Source organism: Calypte anna, chromosome 4B (assembly GCF_003957555.1).
Source record: "Calypte anna isolate BGI_N300 chromosome 4B, bCalAnn1_v1.p, whole genome shotgun sequence".
In the NCBI taxonomy this organism is placed as follows: domain Eukaryota; kingdom Metazoa; phylum Chordata; class Aves; order Apodiformes; family Trochilidae; genus Calypte; species Calypte anna.
In genome coordinates this window covers 16,273,487-16,292,335 of record NC_044249.1, presented here as the reverse complement: position 1 = coordinate 16,292,335, position 18,849 = coordinate 16,273,487, and the positions used below count along the sequence as shown (strand labels likewise).

General features: G+C 47.6%; 1 protein-coding gene and 1 long non-coding RNA gene across 2 annotated transcripts in view; one reads left to right on the top strand and one right to left on the bottom strand.

Moving 5' to 3' along the window:
* LOC115598324 overlaps window positions 1-5,467 on the bottom strand; it is a 50,345-nt gene extending 44,878 nt beyond the window's left edge. Inside the window, exon 1 of the long non-coding RNA XR_003987571.1 lies at window positions 5,278-5,467. This is a non-coding gene — a long non-coding RNA (uncharacterized LOC115598324). The remainder of the gene's footprint in view (window positions 1-5,277) is intronic.
* Window positions 5,440-18,849, top strand: part of FGFR3 (fibroblast growth factor receptor 3) — a 56,139-nt gene continuing 42,729 nt past the window's right edge. Inside the window, 1 exon segment of the mRNA XM_030450673.1 lies at window positions 5,440-5,572. Within this exon segment, the coding sequence (XP_030306533.1) occupies window positions 5,455-5,572 (118 nt within the window). The 5' untranslated portion in view covers window positions 5,440-5,454.

The window sequence follows — 18,849 nt, the reverse complement described above, 5'->3', positions numbered from 1 at the left end:
CATCTTGCTTCTTATTTGAAAGGCCAGTGGAAGCTACAGACACACATCCTACATATTTAACACACCAATCCATGGCTGGTCCACCCGTCTACCTCTGCAGCAGGGTTTGCATCATACTCTTTGGAAAAATAAAACTGCCACAGGAATTCCAAGGAGGTAGCCATACAAATCAGGCCCTAGATGTGGCTGGGCTGGAGTCAGAGGCAGCACACAGGCTTGCAGCAGCATATAGGCTGTATTAAAGTAGAAATAAGAATGGCTGATTTGTCCCCATATTTGGGCCTTCCCCTGAAGTAAGACAACGTGCCACTGAGAAAAGGCTTTTCTGAAAGGCTTAGTGATAATGCTGTAGTAATACTGTCTAAAATTGCTGCTGACAACTCATCCCCTTCTCTGCCTCAGAGTGGGGCAGAACAGGGGAAAAGCCCCTGGAGAAAGGATGGTAGGGATGTATGTGTCCCTCAGGCCATATAGCAGAGCAAGGACTTGGGAAGGAGCCTGATGTGTGAGATCTTTGGAAGGCTGGAGATGTTTCTATATGGCCATGCCATGGGTGAGGAGCCAGGGTGGACAGGCACCACCAGGCAGCTTGTGCCCTTTGGTCATCTCCTGTCCCATTCAGGAGGGATGACTTCAAGTACAGCCGTGGAGTTTCCAAGAGGCTCTTCTTGTCAGTAATGTTTCTCATCATAGGCACCAGTCTGCAGGCCACCTGGGCATTCAACAGGTTGTGGTTTATTTCCAACACCCCCCAAAGCAAGGTGTCCTGATACATCCACAAATGTAGTGTTCCAGACCAAGCATTTGTGGAAATGCTTGATGTGATGGTAGAAACAGGTCTGGCAGGCAGAAGTGATCTCTGTCATCTCCTTTCCAGGTTCCAGAGTATTGTCTTGGGTTACTCCAAGGATGGGGAACACTCAGATTGTGCTGGCAGGCAACAGTACCTCTGAAAGCTGCTCCTGACCCCGGCATCATCCCCCAGCTGTGCACACAGCAGCTGTGCTGAGTCAGCATTATTCCAAAGCCTGATTTTAAGTCTTTGCTTCTCACACCCTCCACAGGCCCTCTCAAGTTTTTGTTTTGTTTTGTTTTGTTTTTTAATTGCCTGCTTCACTCTCCAGGCCACCAAATTATTTTACCTCTGCCAGCACCTCTCTGTATGCAGCTCTCACTGAAGAACTTGCTGTGTCTCACCAGCTCACTCAGTCCTTCATATTTCACTTCAAATCAAACAACTCACCCCTTTTACATCACTTTGTCCCTCAGCTGTCCTTCGGTGGGAAATAAACCCCACAGGATAAGGTTGTGTTGGAAGCAGCTTGCACAGAGAGAGCCTTCACAGGGTGGCTTAACCTCTTACAGTGTTTACCCTGACAATGATTTGGACCCTTAATCTTAGCAACAGCTAAGACTTTTGAGTTGAAATTCAATAAACCTGCCTGGAATCACAGTCCTTTGGTCTGGCTAGCTAATAAAAAATGGTTTAGCCATTCCAATGCATCCTATTGATATAAACAAATAATGACATCAGCTCTGGAAAGTGTACCCTGGAGTCAGCATCCACTGATGCTAATTAATTCTGGGATGCAATGGGGTGGGCAGTTTGGGCATTTACACATACACACAGATCCTGATCTCTAAACCAGAATTTCAATTCAGCCATGTGTGAACATGTAACTGGTCGGGCTGAAGGAACAGCTTGCTTCAGCACTGAAGGGCTGCAACACTCACTCACTCACTCTGGCTCCAAGTCAGCTAGCAAGTCCTGGTTTGGGTAAGAAATATTTGGTGATATTTATTCTGTGTACTTAACCTGATACAATTCAGAGATGTGTATGACTGTCTCTGATCAAACTTGCCCAGCCTATTAAAACTTGCAGTGAAGTTTCTCCTACTGTATTGCTCTGCTCCAACTCTGCACTGACTGACAAATTGCTTTCTGCCCATGAGTGCTTCTGTAGCAAGTTCTGTGAGGATCCACAGATGGAGATATCTGAGGATACCAGTCTCCAGTATGTTTTTTTCAAGATCCTCATTGAACCCAGCACCGCTTCAGCTCAGAGAGGCCCCTGTGCCCTTCTGTCTGTTTTGCTACACACGACAGCTCCGACGTGCAGGCAAGTGGCTTGCAAGAGTGCACGGAGAGATTGCAGGGGGAAGTGGCTCGTGCCACCAAATCCCATCTCATCCCATGTTCTTCTCCAGCAATGTCACCAAAAGTGACTTACAGGATCCTCTGCCCCCAAAGGTAACTCACAAAGAGCCTCAGCTCCATGAGCTTTTGGACAGGCATCTTACAGCTCATCCTCTCCCCATCTCCTGGATGGAGAGGCAGAAGGATCTGCTCAAAGCATTCATGCCTGGAGCTGATTTTGCTGATAGCAGCCTGCAGTCAGATTATTTTGAGACTATTAACAGGTTGCATTTGCAGAGAGATAAGCAGCCTCCCTCCCAGGCAGGGCTTTGGAGAGGTGTGAAGAGAGAGATAGATTTTAGCCATGCCAACCCCCAGGGTCTGCAAGAACCCCCAAAATCCCTATCCAGGCCAAGGCCCCAGTGGGGGTCCAGGCAGATGGAGGTGTTGTGGGGAGCATGAGAGTGACAGGCTTGGACACTTGAGAGCACTGCTGACCACCTTGTACTTCAGCTGCTCACTTGGGAAAAGGCAGACTTTCCCCATCCCTGACCTGCCAAGAGGGGTTTGATTTTCATCACTGACAGCTCAGGATATTAAGGGGATAAACAAATACAAAATTCTGGGAAGGGGATGTTTATAAATGGTAAAAGGAGAACAAACACATTGGCAGCAAGAGTATCCCTGCGTGAAGGGGGGTGCATGCTCGTAGCCTGAGGGGGAAGGAAAACTTTGGGACTAATATGTGTCTTACAGCATAACAGTCCTAAAATAAATGCAATTGTGTTCTATAGGTTTTACTAGTCTAAATACATGGATTTTTTTTATGGTAAGAAAGTGGCTGAGACACTGTCCAGAGCCCTAGTTTTTGCTGCACACCACTACATCTCAGCCCCTGTTACAGTGGCCACTGCAGTGATAAAGCAGCATCAGAAAATCTTTGCTTAATCGGGTCTGTGCTCCCCAGCCCAACGTGAGCATGCTGCACCAGAGGTTAATAAATGGGAAAGCTAAAAATATCTCACTCTAGGGAAAACTGCAAACCTTGAAGTCCTTCATACAGGACTATCTCAATACCTCTTTGATTTCCTGTGGTAAAGGGCTTCCAAATGTTATAAGCTTTTAGTTTTTCTCCAAATGAAAACCAGTTCAAAACCATGAAAAGGGTGAACTGACTTGATCTGAGATGCAGACCTATACACCTTCCAACAACCTTAAAATTCCCAAGGTTTGGATCAGCTGTTGCCATCCTATTAGCCTACTCCGGGAGCATTTGCCTTCACCTGACATGGAGGGACAGTCACTGGGGCACTTCAGAAATACTGTCACAGTGTGAGAAACCCCCCACTATGTTTCTATTTTAGCTTTGGGGTTAGGATCCTCCTTTGCTGCTCTCCACTTGGAAAATGGGGATCATAATAGCAATGATAACAGGAGTTACTGTGAACCCACTGACTTTGCACAAGATGAGAGTTAGGCTCTGCTTTTGCAAAAAAGTCATCTACAAAATGACAATGGCAGCAACTCCCCATGCAGTATTACAGTTATGCTGCTGTTGGTTTTATGTTTATCGTTTTTTCTGGCACCTCCAGCACAGCAGTTGTGAAAGCAAACATCGTGCAGTTTGACACGCTGCCAAGCCATCTCTGTGACGGTGAAATAACCACGTTTTATTTATACTTCTGCTTCCCCCCCCCCCCTTATTGTTTTCATTTAAACCAGTGGTGTCACTGGCGAGGGTCTCTGCTGACATGTAGGATTTCCTCGCTGCAGCCCTGTCTCAATGCCTCCCCACACAATACGACAGTATTGAGATGTCAGAGCCTCTGTGCCTGATAAAGGTGTCAAGACAGATCCCGGTTACAGCGACAGCAGGACAAACTCTGAGCCCTCCACAGTGGCCACGGGCGATCCGCACCCTACACCCTCGCTGAAAGCCGAACCTCCGCACTGCCCCAGCTTTTTCGCTGACCCAAACACCTTCGGCTTGACTCGCGTTGGGTTTTTTTGGGCCCCTCGTGAGGAGCCTTTTCAGCTCTGATAATATTTGCGTCTATTTTGGGTGAACGAGCTGCAACGTCAAAGGGGATTAAAGTAGAGCTGTGACTTCTCTGCACGGAGCAGCTCGGATCGCATGTCAGCAAGAACTGCTGCACGTCACTGAGGAAATTTGCCCATGTCGGGGGTCTCTGAGATGACCACAATATCCCTAATCACAACTCTGATAGTGACTAGATCGCCATAATCATATATGTGTTGTATGTTCAGGTTTTATTAAAGTAGCCAGCCCAGTTAGCGGCAGCAAACACAGCCTGTGGAGGCTTCTGATTCCTTCCACCAATAAAAAAGTGATTCTGGGTGTCTAGTGGGTAGTCGGGGATCTTGCAGCAGGCTGGTGGCTTTGCCTCGGGGTACAGCACAGCAGCCCTGCCGGGGGAGTACCCGTGTGCGTTGCCCGTTTTCTCTGGGCTGCCCCTGACCCACGGTTTCCCCCTTCAGCCCCTTCCCACCGCTTCTGTTACTGCCCAGAAGAAAGAACCACGCGAGGGTGTTTCACGGCGCACAGTGCCACGACGGGAGCGCTGCCGTAGAGCCCTGCGCCAACTTTCGTATCATCTATGTGGGAAAAGTGTCCGGCTGCACCCCAGGGACTTGGCGGGAACCACCGCCTGCCCCCAGCGGCACCGGCCGCCCCCTACCCCCCCTGGCGCCGACCTCCCCCCAGCGCACCCCGGGGGCCGGGCGCGGAGCGGGGCAGAGCTGAGCGGGGCGGGCGGCGGGCGAGGCCCCCCGCGGCGGGGCGGGGCGGCGCGGAGCCGAACGGGGCGGGGCGGGCGGCCCTGCCCGGCGGGCGGGGACATCGCGGCCGCCCCGCTCCGCGCTCTCCTCGCGCAGAGCAGACGCAGGAGCGCCGCGGCGGCGGGCGGGCGGCGGCGGTGGAGGTTCCGCGGGCACGCTCGCTCCCTCCCTCCCTCCATGCGCGGTGCGCGGCCGGCCGCGGGGCTTGCGCAGGTAGGCGCCCCGCCGCTACTTAGCGCCCGGGCTGCGCGCGTCTTCTTGCGCTTTTTTCCTATCCCTACCCCTTCCCGCCTCCCATTTTACCATCATTTTTATTTTTTATTGTTATTATTGTTACTTACCCTTTTTGTCCTCGGTGTCGGCACCAGGGGCGGGGAGTCTCCTTCTCGCCCTGAGCGCCTCTCTCCCTCTCCCGGCAGCGCGGCGGCGGAGTGGAGCGGTGAGCGCCGGCAGGATGCGGCCGGGGGATGTCTGAGGCGGGCGGTGCGGCCGCGCTGCCCCGGCGGCGGGCCGGAGGCATGCGGGCGGCCTGGGGCTCCGTTTGGTGCCTGTGCCTGGCGGCGGCCGTCGGCGGGATGCCGGCGGGGCGGCGGGGCAGCGGCGCGGCGGCGGAGAGGAGCGGCGGGCAGCCGGCAGGTAAGGTTGCGCGGCCGCGTACACGTGCTCCGCGCTGCGGATGGGACGGGATAGGGGGGTTGGAGGGGTGTCGGCTGCTGTGGAGTCCGGGTTTAGTGCTACGAGCACCCCCACCCCTCTTGTTCGGAGCGTGGAAGGGGGTGTATGGAGACTGCCGGAGCCGTCTGCGGAGCGGGAGTTACGAACGCGACAGCGGGGAGGTGGCAGCCGGGCCGGGACAGTCCTGCCTGCACTTAGCGCGGCTCTCCCAAGCCGCAGAGGCGCCTATGGAGGATTAAACTGTTCTTAAGAAGGTCCCTGTACCTCGGGAGTCCTTCCTCAAAGACAGCAGTAGACGCAACACCCTGGGTTTCACCCGTATCTGTCTTAGTAAGTGCAGCTGAGAAAGGAGAGATGCCTCCATGGATGTGTGGCGCGCATCTCCAGTGCACATCTGAAATGCTCTGACTGTGTCTGTTGGGGTGGGAAAAGTGAAGAAAGGTCATTTTTATACACAGTTTGGGAGCAAAACTGGAGTTAAGACAACTCCGAGTGCGCACACGCTGAGCCGCAGCTTAACTGCGGGTGTCCTGAGAAGGGAACAGCATTTCGGGGAAGGCAGTAGAGATCTTCGAGAGGCAGCACTGCAATTGCAAGTGAAAGAAAGTTAACACGTCGGACAAAAGCTGTTTGGGGTTTTTTTCCTTTTTAAATAATAAACGGCGGGCTTGAAACGTCGTGTCCCTCTGAAACGTCTCAGCTGCTACCTGAGTCCCTGTTTATTTTTCAAAGCTCTTTAATGGAAGGGAGCCCCCTCGCAGCCCCCCGTCTTTGGGATTGCATGTACCCGGCAGAAAGTTTCCATTGTTCAGGAAAGGGTTTGAAACCTGTTTGCCAAAAAAGTGACAGGGGAATGAATAAATGGGCTTCGTGGAGGCTGGGGGGTGGGGGCATTACTTTCATACCCCTTTTGGTTAAAGCTATAAATCACACCGGGAGTTGGTTTTGTTTTCAAGAAAGTCCTAATAAAACACCAGATTCTTGGTGTAACTCGTTTGGCTCATTTTTCACAGCCAAAAGAATTGATTTATGGGGCAACATCTCAGTGACTTGGTCAGAGCAGATGAGGTCGGTGTGCGGGAGGAAGCGAGCAGGGAATCGCGGGGGGGGGGGTGGGGCGGGGGAGGGAAAGCGGCAGAAAGGAAGTGTCCCCACTTCTCCCCATTTTAGCTGAAGTACCTTTTTCTCACTTCGGGCACAGTTGAGCCCACAGGGATGGAGAGCAGCTTCGGTGGCTGCCTCGGTGGTCCCATGGGTTTCCACCCTCACTTCAGCCCGTAGCTTGGGGTTGATGATGTAGTCAAGTGGTGCTAAACCCTCCCCGTGCTCAGGGACACTGCACGCTAAGGCGATGCTGTTGGAATTGTGTACTCAAAGGTGACACTGAAGGGAACATCCCTCCAGCAATGTCCGTGAGGGGTTGGGGTTTGAAGGGGCTCCGGTGAGAGTGTTCAGGACAGGCGCTCTGTCAGATTTCTCCGAAGCAAAGGTGTCCCTGTTAGACACCTCTTGCTCCCTGGGAGCAGGATTCGGGCCTGAGCCCGAGGGTTCCAGTTAACCCCAACACCCAGCCATGCCTCCAAGGGTTATCCCGTCACTGTGAGCAGGGGGGGGGGCTGCAAGGGTAAGGGGATCTTGGCGATGCTGGTGGCTCTCCCACCGGCACCAAAACCACGTGTGCAGGGAAGCATGGAGCCGGTGCTCCTCACCCAGCTCCGTGCCCAAGCCAGCAGCTCCACCAGTGCCCGGGCACCCACTGCCTGTCCGACCTGGGAGGGAAAGGTTGTGCAAAAGAAACTGTAAAGAATATAAACCTTCAGAGCCAAGTAAAAACACATTTTACTTTTTCAGTCTTTTTTAATTGAATGGTAAAAAGCAAATTCTTTCTCCTAGTCAAATGGGCCATGGGGTATTGGCTCATTACTGAGGGTTGTTGTTCGCTGGGCTTTGCAGTTACAGTCCAAGGCCTTATTTTCCATAAAGGGGCTTGGAAGGATTTTTCCCCAGTGATCTAATTCTCCACACGGGGCTGTGAAGGCTATAACAGCTACTGCTTTGTGCCTATACTCAGCTACATAAAACACACATTGAAGGGAGGCATTCTCGAGGTATGTGTATGTTTGCTAATATGAATACTCGCTATTAGCGGAGGTGGAGGGGGTGCAGGTTTTAACATCTCCGCAGGGAGGTGTTCGGCTGTTGGCAGGAAGGAGGCAGATGGCGGGGCTGTTGCTGAATAGAAGCTAAACTAAAAACACCAGGGGCCTCATGTGGGCTGAGTTTCTCTTCTCTCCCTTTCTTGGGGCTGCTGCAGGAAGAACAATGTCAAATTTCCCCCCTCTCTCTCTCTCTCTTTTTTTTTTTTTTTCCTTTTTTTTTTTTTTGAATGAAAGTAGAGAGGCAAGGCAGGGCTGAATGTGTATGTCATTCAAGGACTATGACAGAGATGATTAGGGAGGTCAGTGAACTCTTTTGCAGCCTTGAGCATGCGGTCACTCTATTCAGCAGCCACAGAATAGACATCAATATAAAAAAGCCCGTCCAATTTGCATTAGTATTCAGATAAAGATATTACTTCGTACGATTTGTGAATGTCAAGTAATGCTGGCTGTTTTCTTAGAGAGCAGACCTCCTGAAACCACAGCATTTCACCTAAAAAACTTCCCATAACCTCCAGGCTTCTGTAGCTGATGTGTATCTATCTGTCTGCATGCAGTATACACGGAAAATAGCAGGAGTTTCTTAGGATTTGTATTGCACTAGTTAACTGCTAAAGCTGTCTGTGTGCAGTGAAAGCAAGAGTTTTATAGAGAGCTGGTGACATTTGAGCGTGTTTTTACGGGAAGGGGAGAGCTCTCTGAATCTGTCAGGAGCAGGAACTGAAGTTTCCTTGTAGAGCATTGGAGTCAAATTGTCACCCAGAGCTGTTGCACCAGCAGTTTTGAAGCCAAAAGAATGGAAAGGTGCCATTTCAGTATTTTGTTGAAGTTGAATGGCAGGGCATTTACCAATTTCTGTGACTTTTCTGATTGGAAAGAACTGGTTGGAAAGAACTCACTGTCTGAGATGTTTTTATTCATGCAGCTGATGGCAACCTGGGCTCTTGCAGTTGCCCAGCAGAGGGTCCAAGGTGCAGCGTACAGTGATGTGCCTCACTTTGCTTTGGGTATCTGAGTGCTTCAAAATTCACCCTGAAATTACAAGAATATTGAAGTGAGGCCATTCCTAGAGCTGGCCTCAGGGTTTTATATGTTAAAACCCTTTAATAAGAGTCTCTTACATATTGCTGGTGCTCTTCCTACTTTGTGCCTGAGACCAAAAACTTTTTAGTTTCAGTGGGCAGCTGTGAGTGATGCAGTTCTGAGATTAAAAGTTTATCCATGCGTTCTCATTGACAGCAGCAGCTAAAAAAGCTAATTAAGTCTTTGGTGTTGAGACTAGAATATTTTACTGAAGAGTAAAAGAAGAGGATGATGAATTAGAGGGTTTTCTTTTAAAAAAAACCTATGTTTTTTACCTAGAAAATAGCAGACTAAAAAGTCTGTTCTAGTGCAGAGCCAGACTCATGTATTTGACACTGGCTGTGTAACATCACGTCCTCTATGCGTATTGACATGGGTCACTTCAATTAAATCTGAGGGGTTTTTTTTCTTTTAATTAAGACTTTATTAACAGCCACGGAGTAGGGAATGTGATGAAAGTAGATCTGAAAATCGTGTAGCAAAGTGTTGATCTGCTAATTAAATTGTACAATTAAATTAAGCCACTCTGAGCAGCATATTGACTTTTACAAGTCCTTTCAACAAATCTTCATTGCTGTTTGGGAAAGCATACCTGTCCCAAGTCTGCCTAAGTGTGGTTTTTCAAGCTGGGCAAACACTGAATCTTCATTTCTATATCCCCACTGTCTCTGGACCATTTCCATCCAGTAGGACCCAGCCTGGGGTTTGGACAAAGCTGAAATTTTGTATATAGCTGGAGGACTCTTTTCCCTCTCTCTGAGGTGGGGAAACAATTTTTTCCCATGTAAATATGGTCAACAGAAGTGAACTCTGATATCCAACTGTATGCTTAGAAAGATGTGTATGTTTGCTGTTTCATTTAGAGACCCTAAAAGGCAGAGAATCAACTCAGCCCCTGAGCAGTTAAGAGAATTTCTAGTTCACAAAAGTGTTCGGCTGAGAGTTTTCTGACAGTGATCTGTCAGCTGGCACACAGAGGTTTGACTGAAGGCATTACATGAACCTGAATTTCAGCTAAGGTTAGGGCATGGCCTGCTGGTGGTTTTCTGGCTGGTCATTGAAGTGTGTAGGATCCAGCTCAGAAGCCTGTGTGTGAGCCCTCAGGCTTCAGCATACATGAAAAAGTGGTTGTATTGTGTTAGTAATCTAGCTTTAGGCAATTTTTAGTGTATGTGGGGTAGACCCAGTAGGAATATCACACTTTCAGATATTTCTTTCCCTCCCCAGTTTGGTGACCTTTTCCCAGCTAGGCTGGATCTCATACACAGACAATCACCTAAAGTGATTTTTAATTTTTTTTTTACTTCTGTTTCCCTGTTTGAATAAATTCTTATGTTTTTACCAGTGTGCTACATGTTTGTAACTTTTCCCGTGTCCTGGGTATTTGTCTGTCTCTGCCTACTTGTTTCTTGTTTTTTACTGATGATTCAAAAAACCCCAAACCCACCACTTTGATACCGCCTGCTGACTCAGCACCCTCTAAGCCATTTGACAGCATGGTTTGATGTAACCGTTTCAGTGTTTGTCACTTCATCTGTTTTAATACTGGTTAGTTAATAAACTTTATTCTCTTCAGAGTATCAGGCTGGATGTCAGAGAGGATGGTGGCTTGGTTAAAGTTTGTCATATATGCTTTTTGGCTTTTTTTGCAGCAAAAGGACTGTGATTCAGCAAAGCTATTCATGATACATGAAAGCAGGCTGTGAGGAGGAGTAAATCCAAGAGCAGCCTCTGTGCAAATGTTGTGCTAAAACCCCATCAGAAGACACTTATGAGATCAAGGTTGCCTTAAAATACCTTGTTACACTCTGAATTATTTTCATTTTGCCTTGGCCTCCCATATAACTTATCAGTTGATTATTTGCCCCTCTTTTGGCTGCTTATCTGGTGATCTTGTAAAAAATGTACTTCTTCTCTGAAGTAGAGCTGACTGTCCCCATGCCCCCTTTCCTGTATGCTGACAGCCCAGGTTGCCTTAGTGCTGCAGATCAGATTCAAAGCCCTGAGTGTGTGAAGAAGGGCTTTTTATTCTTGCAGTGAATGCGGTATTCCTGGTGTGCTTACCCTTCAAGTATCTGCTCCTTGGCTTGAATGACCAGGAAGTTTCCATAATATCAAAAGCAAACAAGAACTGTGAGATATGAGCTGAGTAAAGCCTTTGGTAAACTTAGTAGTTAAAGTGTGAAAGGTAATCAGGCGTAAACCTGCCCTGTTACTCTGGTAGGCTATCTGGGGGGTTGTCACATTCAGGTGGATAGGGACTAGCCAGGCAGTTAAATATTTTTTTGTTTTGTTTTTTCTGCTGTGACACTCATGTTACACAGCATAGCAAAGGTGGAGGATTTTTTTTCAAAGACTAGCAGCATAGTCAAGGACGAAAACATTTCTCCAGTAACTGTTTCAATTTCAAATGTATTAATCTAAAAAAGGGGCAGTATTTATTGCAGAGGGGGGGGCAGGTTCTGTGTGCTGGCCTTGCTTTCTCAAAGCCAGAAAAGCCAGGGAAGATAAAGAGTTGGTTAAATAAAAAGGTTATATTAAAACTTGGAAGGAGGTTTCTTTATCACTGTATGCAAAACAATTACCATGTGCTTACACGTTCAGCATCTGTGAGATTTTGGGGCTGGTGCCATTTCTGCAGGTTGCGAGGGGTTAAAAGTATTAATGACTCAGAAGTCAGGAGGGTTCCAAGTTTTCGGGTGAGGAAAGGATGCAATCTAGGAGTGCTCCTGGCGAGGATGCTGAGCTCCTCAGCCTGCAGGGTGTGCTCAGGGTATTCCTCCCTGGGCACGCTGCAGCAAGAGGACCCCAGCACTGGTGTTCGCACCAATGTGCTGTGAGCTACTGAACTATCTGAAAATGTCAAGCTGACACATAGCATGTGACACATGTTGGGGTTTTGTTTGTTTGTTTTCTCCCTTTTTTTCCTTCTTTTCACCCAAGGAGCCAAACCATCACTACATCCCTTAGTTTGAGTATAAGGTTTTTAGGGAAAGGAAGTAACAGGCAATCTTAGTGCACCATGGCATGCCAGAGAGCTGTGAGGGTGGTTTCCCAGCTCCTGCTGTTTGATAAGCTTATCTTCATTCAATGCTTTTACCCCCCAGAGTGGAGTGTTTCACAGTTGTGCTCTTGTTGCACCAAACTACGTTGTTCTGTTTCCAAGGATTCTCACTACAGTATTTCAAGTGATGTAGTTAAATCAGTAAAGCTTTGGAGACCAGGTCATGGTTAGGTTATGAGAATTGGGCTAGTACCCAGTGGTGAAGTGGAGCTGAAGCATTTTGGAGTTAACCTGGGGCAAGCTGGGTGTAGGGGAGTCAGCAAAATATCTGGGTATTGCTTGGGGGCCAGAGCTTGCAGTGGTGATGTGGTGGTGCGTAGGTGAGCTCTGACTGTTGCCAAGAGAGAGGAGCAGTGCAAAGCAACAGGCGAGAAGTAGAGAACTTGACTGTTGTGAAGCTGGGAGGAGGGTGCTGAGGACAAGGGTGTATCTGAGGCTCTTCTCACAAAATGCAGGTGGCACCTGACTTTGCAGTGCTAGTCATAGCAGGACCGTCTGGTCCCCTGTGTTTCTGGTGGTGACTCTGCAGAGGGACTTACAGTTGGGGTTCAGGGACAGTTGGGGTTCAGTCAGAGGGACTTACAGTTGGTGGTGTGGGATGGAGGAGAGCAGGGAAAAGCCCTGAGTGTGCTTCTGTTCTGGGTCCCAAAGGGTACTGCAGGGTAATGTGAATCACCCCGGACTGAGAACTCATCCACTCTTACTCACTCTCCCTAGGGAAGGCAACACAGCCTGTGGAGGCTTTTCTTTTGGGGGCAGAGAGCTACAAGGGACGTCCCTGGATGTAGGTGATGAGACCAGCTCTTAAAAGATTTGACTTGCCCTGTCAAAGAGCTGAAAAACTCTCAAGAGATGGATTTTTAATTTTACTTTGATGCTTGGCAGAGCTTGTAAAGATCCTTCAGGGCAAGTTTGGCTCCCGGTTCGAAGGGTTGTTGCTTTGTTTGGGGATTTTGCTGTTCTCTGCTGCTTGTAGTCCTGTAAAAATAATAATGAGGTCCTGATCTTGCGCCTATTGAATCCTCAGCAAAAAAGCCCCCATTGATTTCCAAAGGAGCAGGCTGGAGCCCTTCACAGATCGTGGTGGGAGCAGCTATTTAGCATAAGCAGGGATTGTTTGGCAAGTTTTCTAATGACCCAAACATTTTAACAAGCGGAGGAAACTCGGCGGGTGAAAGGGCTGCCCGGTTTGGGGGTGGGGAGATGCCCGGCGCTGCTTCCCGGGGGCGATCCCTGACCTCCCGTTCCTCTCAGGCTGCAGTAACGCAGACCTTCGCTTCTTCCCACCTCGGTTTTTATAACTCCCATCCTTGACACAAAGTTTGTCGCCGCCCAAACGCGAGCGCCGGAGGCCACGGTGACGGCCACCGCACAGGATCCCCCGTGACAGTCGAGAGTACCGCGTGGAGCCGAGCCTCATGCCCCATCCTCATCACCATCATATCAGTGTCGGCCAGCATTAGTCCCCGGCGCCGTGATCTATGAGCCGGACAATGCGCCGGGGAAAGTGTTAATAATGCCCTGCAGGGATCCGCAGCCGAGCGGGGCCGAGCCGGGGCGAGCTGGGACCGCCAAGCTTCGGGGATGCGTGATCGGGGACCAGAGCTGCCTCTCCCGGGGCTTCATGGCCAGGCGTGACAAGGGAAAAAGAATTTTCTCAGAGGGTCAAAGTGTTTTGGCTTGTTTGTTTGTTTTGTTTTGTTTTGATGTTTTTTTGGTGTTTGGTTTCGTTTTTTGGTATCTCCCTCTTTCACGTGCAAAACTCGAGCATAAGAAATTATCCCCCAGCAAAATATTTCGGAGGCTTCTTTGGAGACTGTAGGTCTTAAAACTAACCGGTGATTTGATTTTTCTTTAAAAAAAAATTAACATCCAGGCAAGTGTTCTGTTTCTAGCTGAAGCCTGCTGGTTCCTCGAGATGTGCTTTGGGAGATGGGGGTATCGGAGCCGAAAGTGAGGGGCAAAACCAGTTGCAGTGGGAAGATTAGGGAGTTAAGAGTGTATCCTGACAACCAGCATGTGCAACCGAAGATAAATCCTCCATGAGCCTGTCTTTAATTAAAAGAATGATTGGAATTAGGCATAGTACTCTCTCTCCTGATCTGTATCATGTGTATCTGTACAAATAAAGCATTTTTTGGGGAGGGAGAAGAGAAAACACCAGATTTTAATCTTCCTTTGGTAGCCGATATGTCTGCCTTTTGAAGGGGCATATTTCTCCCTGTCCTGGAGTACCCAGGCTTGTTGACAGTAAACAACTGTCACTTGGCAGTTTATGAAAGAAAAAGAATGTTTAAGAAAACATGTCCAGTTTAAATAGTTATGTTAATAGGCTGGGGATTCATGCAGGGGGGGGGGGCTTGTAAGTGGAGGTGCATAAATTAGCTGGTATTTACTGCAATAAAGAGATGAACTGCAAGTGAATGCAGTTGGGGAAAAAAAAATAGAATTAGAAATACATTGATTTTTACAGCCAGTGTTTTATGCATGATTTCGCAGCTTTCTGTGAAAGTTTGTGTTGGTTTTTTTCTTTCCATGGAAAACTCAGAAAGCCTCTTTCTTAGAGCATGCAGTGGGCTGTGGCCCAGGAGGCCTCTGGGTGGGAGCCCAGTGCTCCCAAGGGCTTCACACTCCAGGGGCAGCACTTGGATCTTGCAGCTGCCCTGATGTGTCCTTAGCTTTTGCTTTGCAGGGGTGATTGGAAGAGGAGACTTTGAGAAAACTGCCTCCCAATTTGCTACTTGATAAATTACAAAAAGAAAAGCAAAAAAGAAGTCAGGACAGCAGATGGTGTCCTCTCTGCATCCTTGCTCAAAGTTGCTGCAAATCCATCACCCACCTTCTTCTGGGTTAAACACTCGTGAGTGTAGTGAGTGATGAACAAGTGTAAAGCATTTATCCCATCTTGGCCCAAAGGTATAATGAGTGAGGGCCTGATGTCAGGCACTTCAGATCTGTAATTAAGCATAAAAATAAGTTTCAGGCTTTCCAGGCTCTTGATTTCCCTGGCTTGGGAACAAGGGTGCACACTGCCATTGGGAGGTGGTGGTACTAGCCTTGAAGATACTGGGTAAAGCCACTTCCTGCATCCCTGACTCCCATCCTATCTGGGATACAATATAAATACAGTAAATACTCTGGAGTTTGTCAATACTGTGTTACAGATACTCAGCCATGTCTGTTTCAGAGGAGGACACCTTGACAGCAGCACCTTCTCTTGCCAGAGTTTCAGGTAGAGCAGGGAGGGCTGCAGGAGCAAATGGCAAGCCCCAGAGTATTCACACTGAATCTTCTTTTGGCCAGGGGTTTAGTTAGTATTGCAGTTACTTGGAGAAAGAGACAATGAAAACCCAAACTTTAAACCTCCTGTTGCAGAAATCTATTGAGATCTGCCCAGACAAAAAGGAAAATAACTCTTTACAAAGTATTAATTGGATTCTACTGGGACTTTGACCTATGGATTATTTAGTGAAGAAATGAGATTTTTGCCACATTTTTGTCTGTTGGGGTGCTGGCATTTTGGGATTTGAGAAGGCAATGAACTTCTCCATTCTGAAAGGCTTGGAGACTACGGGAGGCTTGGGGGTAGCTGGGCTTCCCCTTTGCCCCGTATCCTTGGTGCAGGGGTGAAAAGGGGCAGGTTGGTACCCACTGCTCCTGTTTCAGTGATGGGTTGCTGCCTGCTGGATCTGGTGACCCAACACAATGGAAATCCTGCAAGGAGCCCTCTGTGCTGACTAAACATGCTATTTTGTGGGTAGAATGTGTTAGTCCTGGCAAAACGGGCCTCAAACCTCCTTGGGTGCTTTCAAACTCTTGTGTAAATGTTTGAAGTAGAGGTTTTCTCTCCCTGTGGCCCCCTCCTTCTAGTGCATAGCAAATGAGGTGCAGACAAGTGGTCCAGTCTTTGCAGGATTAACTTCACCCAGTGCTTGAGCCTGGCTGCTTTGGGGATGAGAAAGAGCAGCTGGAGGAGCAACACGTGGGTGGAAGAGGAGAACACCCACACCTGGAAAGGGAGTGGAGGGTCCAGAATGCTATGGTTAGCTCTTGCTTCACTTACAGGTGTATATATGAATACAGATAAATAGGTAAAAATATATGGGGATGTTGTCTAACTTCATGTCTTCAGTAGTGGCTGAGGGTGGGGCTTCATTTACCCATCCCACCCAAGGAAGCAGAGCTGAAGTTTAGCATCTGTGCCTGACTTTCTGACAAATCCATCTCTTGGATGACTGCTGGGTTCAGTTTCTTATCATACGCATTTTCTGTTGGCAATAGAGAATTGGATGTTTTCTTTCTCCCTTGGCTGCCATGGCCATCCTTGCTGTTTCAGTGGCATCTCACACTTGAACACTCAGGTGCTCATCTGCAGAGAGAGAACATGGGTTTAGAAGTGCTTCTGATGGGAAAAGGGAGGAAAAATCACTCTGTGGAGCATGGGCCACATGTCCAAAAGTGCAAGTTGAAGGTTCCTGGCTTGAGCAGGCAGGACCAGCCACGTTGCAGAACATTGGACCCTCTGCAGAAGGTTTGCATTTCCTTATAGCAGCATGAAAATAGCTGTGTCTGGAGGTGTCTAACATGCAGCTGGAGCCTCAAGGAGTACAATTTGTAGAAGATGATTATTTGAGGACATTAAAAGTGCCAGAAGGGAGTGGGAACCGAGACATGCATGACTTCCTTGAACTCTCTCTTAATTTATTGTGTGCAGTCCCAAACCTGCAGTAATAGATAGGGTTGCAGGAGACCATTAAAAGGTCCCTTCTGGTGAACCTGATGCCCTGTTGTTGCGGCTGGAAATGATAAACCACCATGTTTGCGTCGGATGGTATGCAGTGCCCTGGGTGTGTGTGTGTGCACATAGGCATGGGAGCTGGTAAGTCCTGGTAATTTAGGGATTGTTTTCCAAGTCTGTTTTCTATAACTGGGTAGACTTAATACAAATAAAAAGCTGACCAAGCTTCCTGTGAGGAGCACAGAACAAACGCTAAGCGTGGGATTTGAATGCAGAAAGGTGAAAAAACCAAATGTATACAGAAACAGCAAGTCAAACAAGCTGAAAAAATATTGTAAGGTTGATTTAACAGAGCAGTGAACTCAAAGCTGTCTAATCCCTTTAGCAGCCTTCTTTAAAGAGGAGAAATAAAAGAATTTTTGATGTCCACTTTTCTTTTGCCATCTCTCCCAACTCTTTCTAATAATGCTGAAGGATAAGAGTGGAGTTTTAGCACAAGGAGAGAGCAGTGCAGCCTTAGTTAGATGTGCTTTCTAAGTAACAAAATCTTCATTTGTTATTCGTGATTTAAGATTAAAGTGGATCAGACTTCCCGAAAGGAGATTACTGTTAAAGTTCTCCAATTTGGGTACCTGGCACCTAAATCTCGCTTGAGGCACTGAAGTAACAGGCTTGGTTTTGAAAGATGCTGAGCCAGGTCAGGCTCTGCATTTAAATCACTTCAGCACTCCTAAAACCTGGCTATTCATTTTGATGCCTGGATATGGATTTTTGGGCTTAATCACTGACCTTTGCATTTCAAATGTTTGGCCTTTGTTTTCTTTACTAAGTAGGCAGACAGAGCAGCCCCAAAATTATTTTTTTTTCCTTTTACATAGCTAAAAGAGAAGATATAAATTCTACATCTTGCTACTGAGAAGTAGGGATCTTTGAAAAAATACCATTTTATGTAACTCAAGGGAAATGTGCAAAAAGGGGAATATTTACTTGTTTTCATTGACATGAACATGATCTGTCATATATCTAAAACCCACAATCAGTTGAAAAAAACCCCACCCAAACTATCCTAAACCTTTGCCCTCTCTTAATCCATGTACAAGAGGGTTGGGGTTTTTTAGTTTTCTTTTCAGATGTGCTTTGTCCTCCCCCCTGAAATAGAGGCAATTGATAGGCTCATAAACAAATACCAAACATTAAATCCTAATCTCCATATAGAGGAGCCTGACCCTTTTTATGGAGCAAGAGGGTAGATGGAGGAAACGGGGCCAGGAGTTTGAGGTTTAATGCTTATTAAAGTTTTAGTGGGTGGGAAAATGCAATCAATAAATTTTGTTTAATGCCTCAAAACTGGTGTTGGTTTTCACTAGCTACACTGGAGAGTAGTTTTCTTTTTGAAACTAGGACACTCGTAGTTGGAATGACAATTAATGTGGAGTGAATATGGTCCCAGTTGGAAGCCGATTTCTTGAATAGCATGAAAACTTCCCCCACCTCCCCCCTTGGCTCCGGAGTGGGGTAGCTTCCGTTTTTAATTAGCAAACCAGGCAAAATTTAGCTCATTGTGTCTTTCCTGCTCCTTTGGCCCGGTGGATAGCTTGGATTTCTCCATCTTGCTGTCATGAGGCTGTTCTTTTCTTTTTTTTTTTTTTTTTTTTTTTTTTTTTCATCAGTTTTGGTGCAGAGAGGAAAGAGGGGGGCTTCAGGATACTTAGGATTAAAGTCATTGTTTGGGAGTATTTGCAGCCAGCTGCCAGCATTAAATGAAGATTAGAGGAGCACACATTAGAAGTGCAAGGGAAATGCAGAGGAGCTGAGATTTGGGAGCTGCATAGCTGTGAACCGAAGGGGAAAGGTTGGGGCTTTATGGCAGATTTTTCCTGATGCCATGTGATCTCAAAGCCCACTTCAAAAAAGTATCACAAGTAACTGCTCGGGCTAGGCCTGCTTGGGAATTCTGAAAGGACCGTGAGTCTTCACATCTCCTAAAAAGTTCCTAAACTTCTAGACATGGTGAACTTACGTATTGTTAAAAACATTCATCCACGAGAAGAGGTAGTCAACATTTTGCTAGAAAACCCACCTGGAGGCTGAAAGCAATGAATTTTTGAAGGATTTTAGGAAGGAAATGAGACTGTAGTGCTCAGTCATTTGGGATGCTGGGAACCCTCAGTCCGTGCCTCAGTTTCCATAGCTG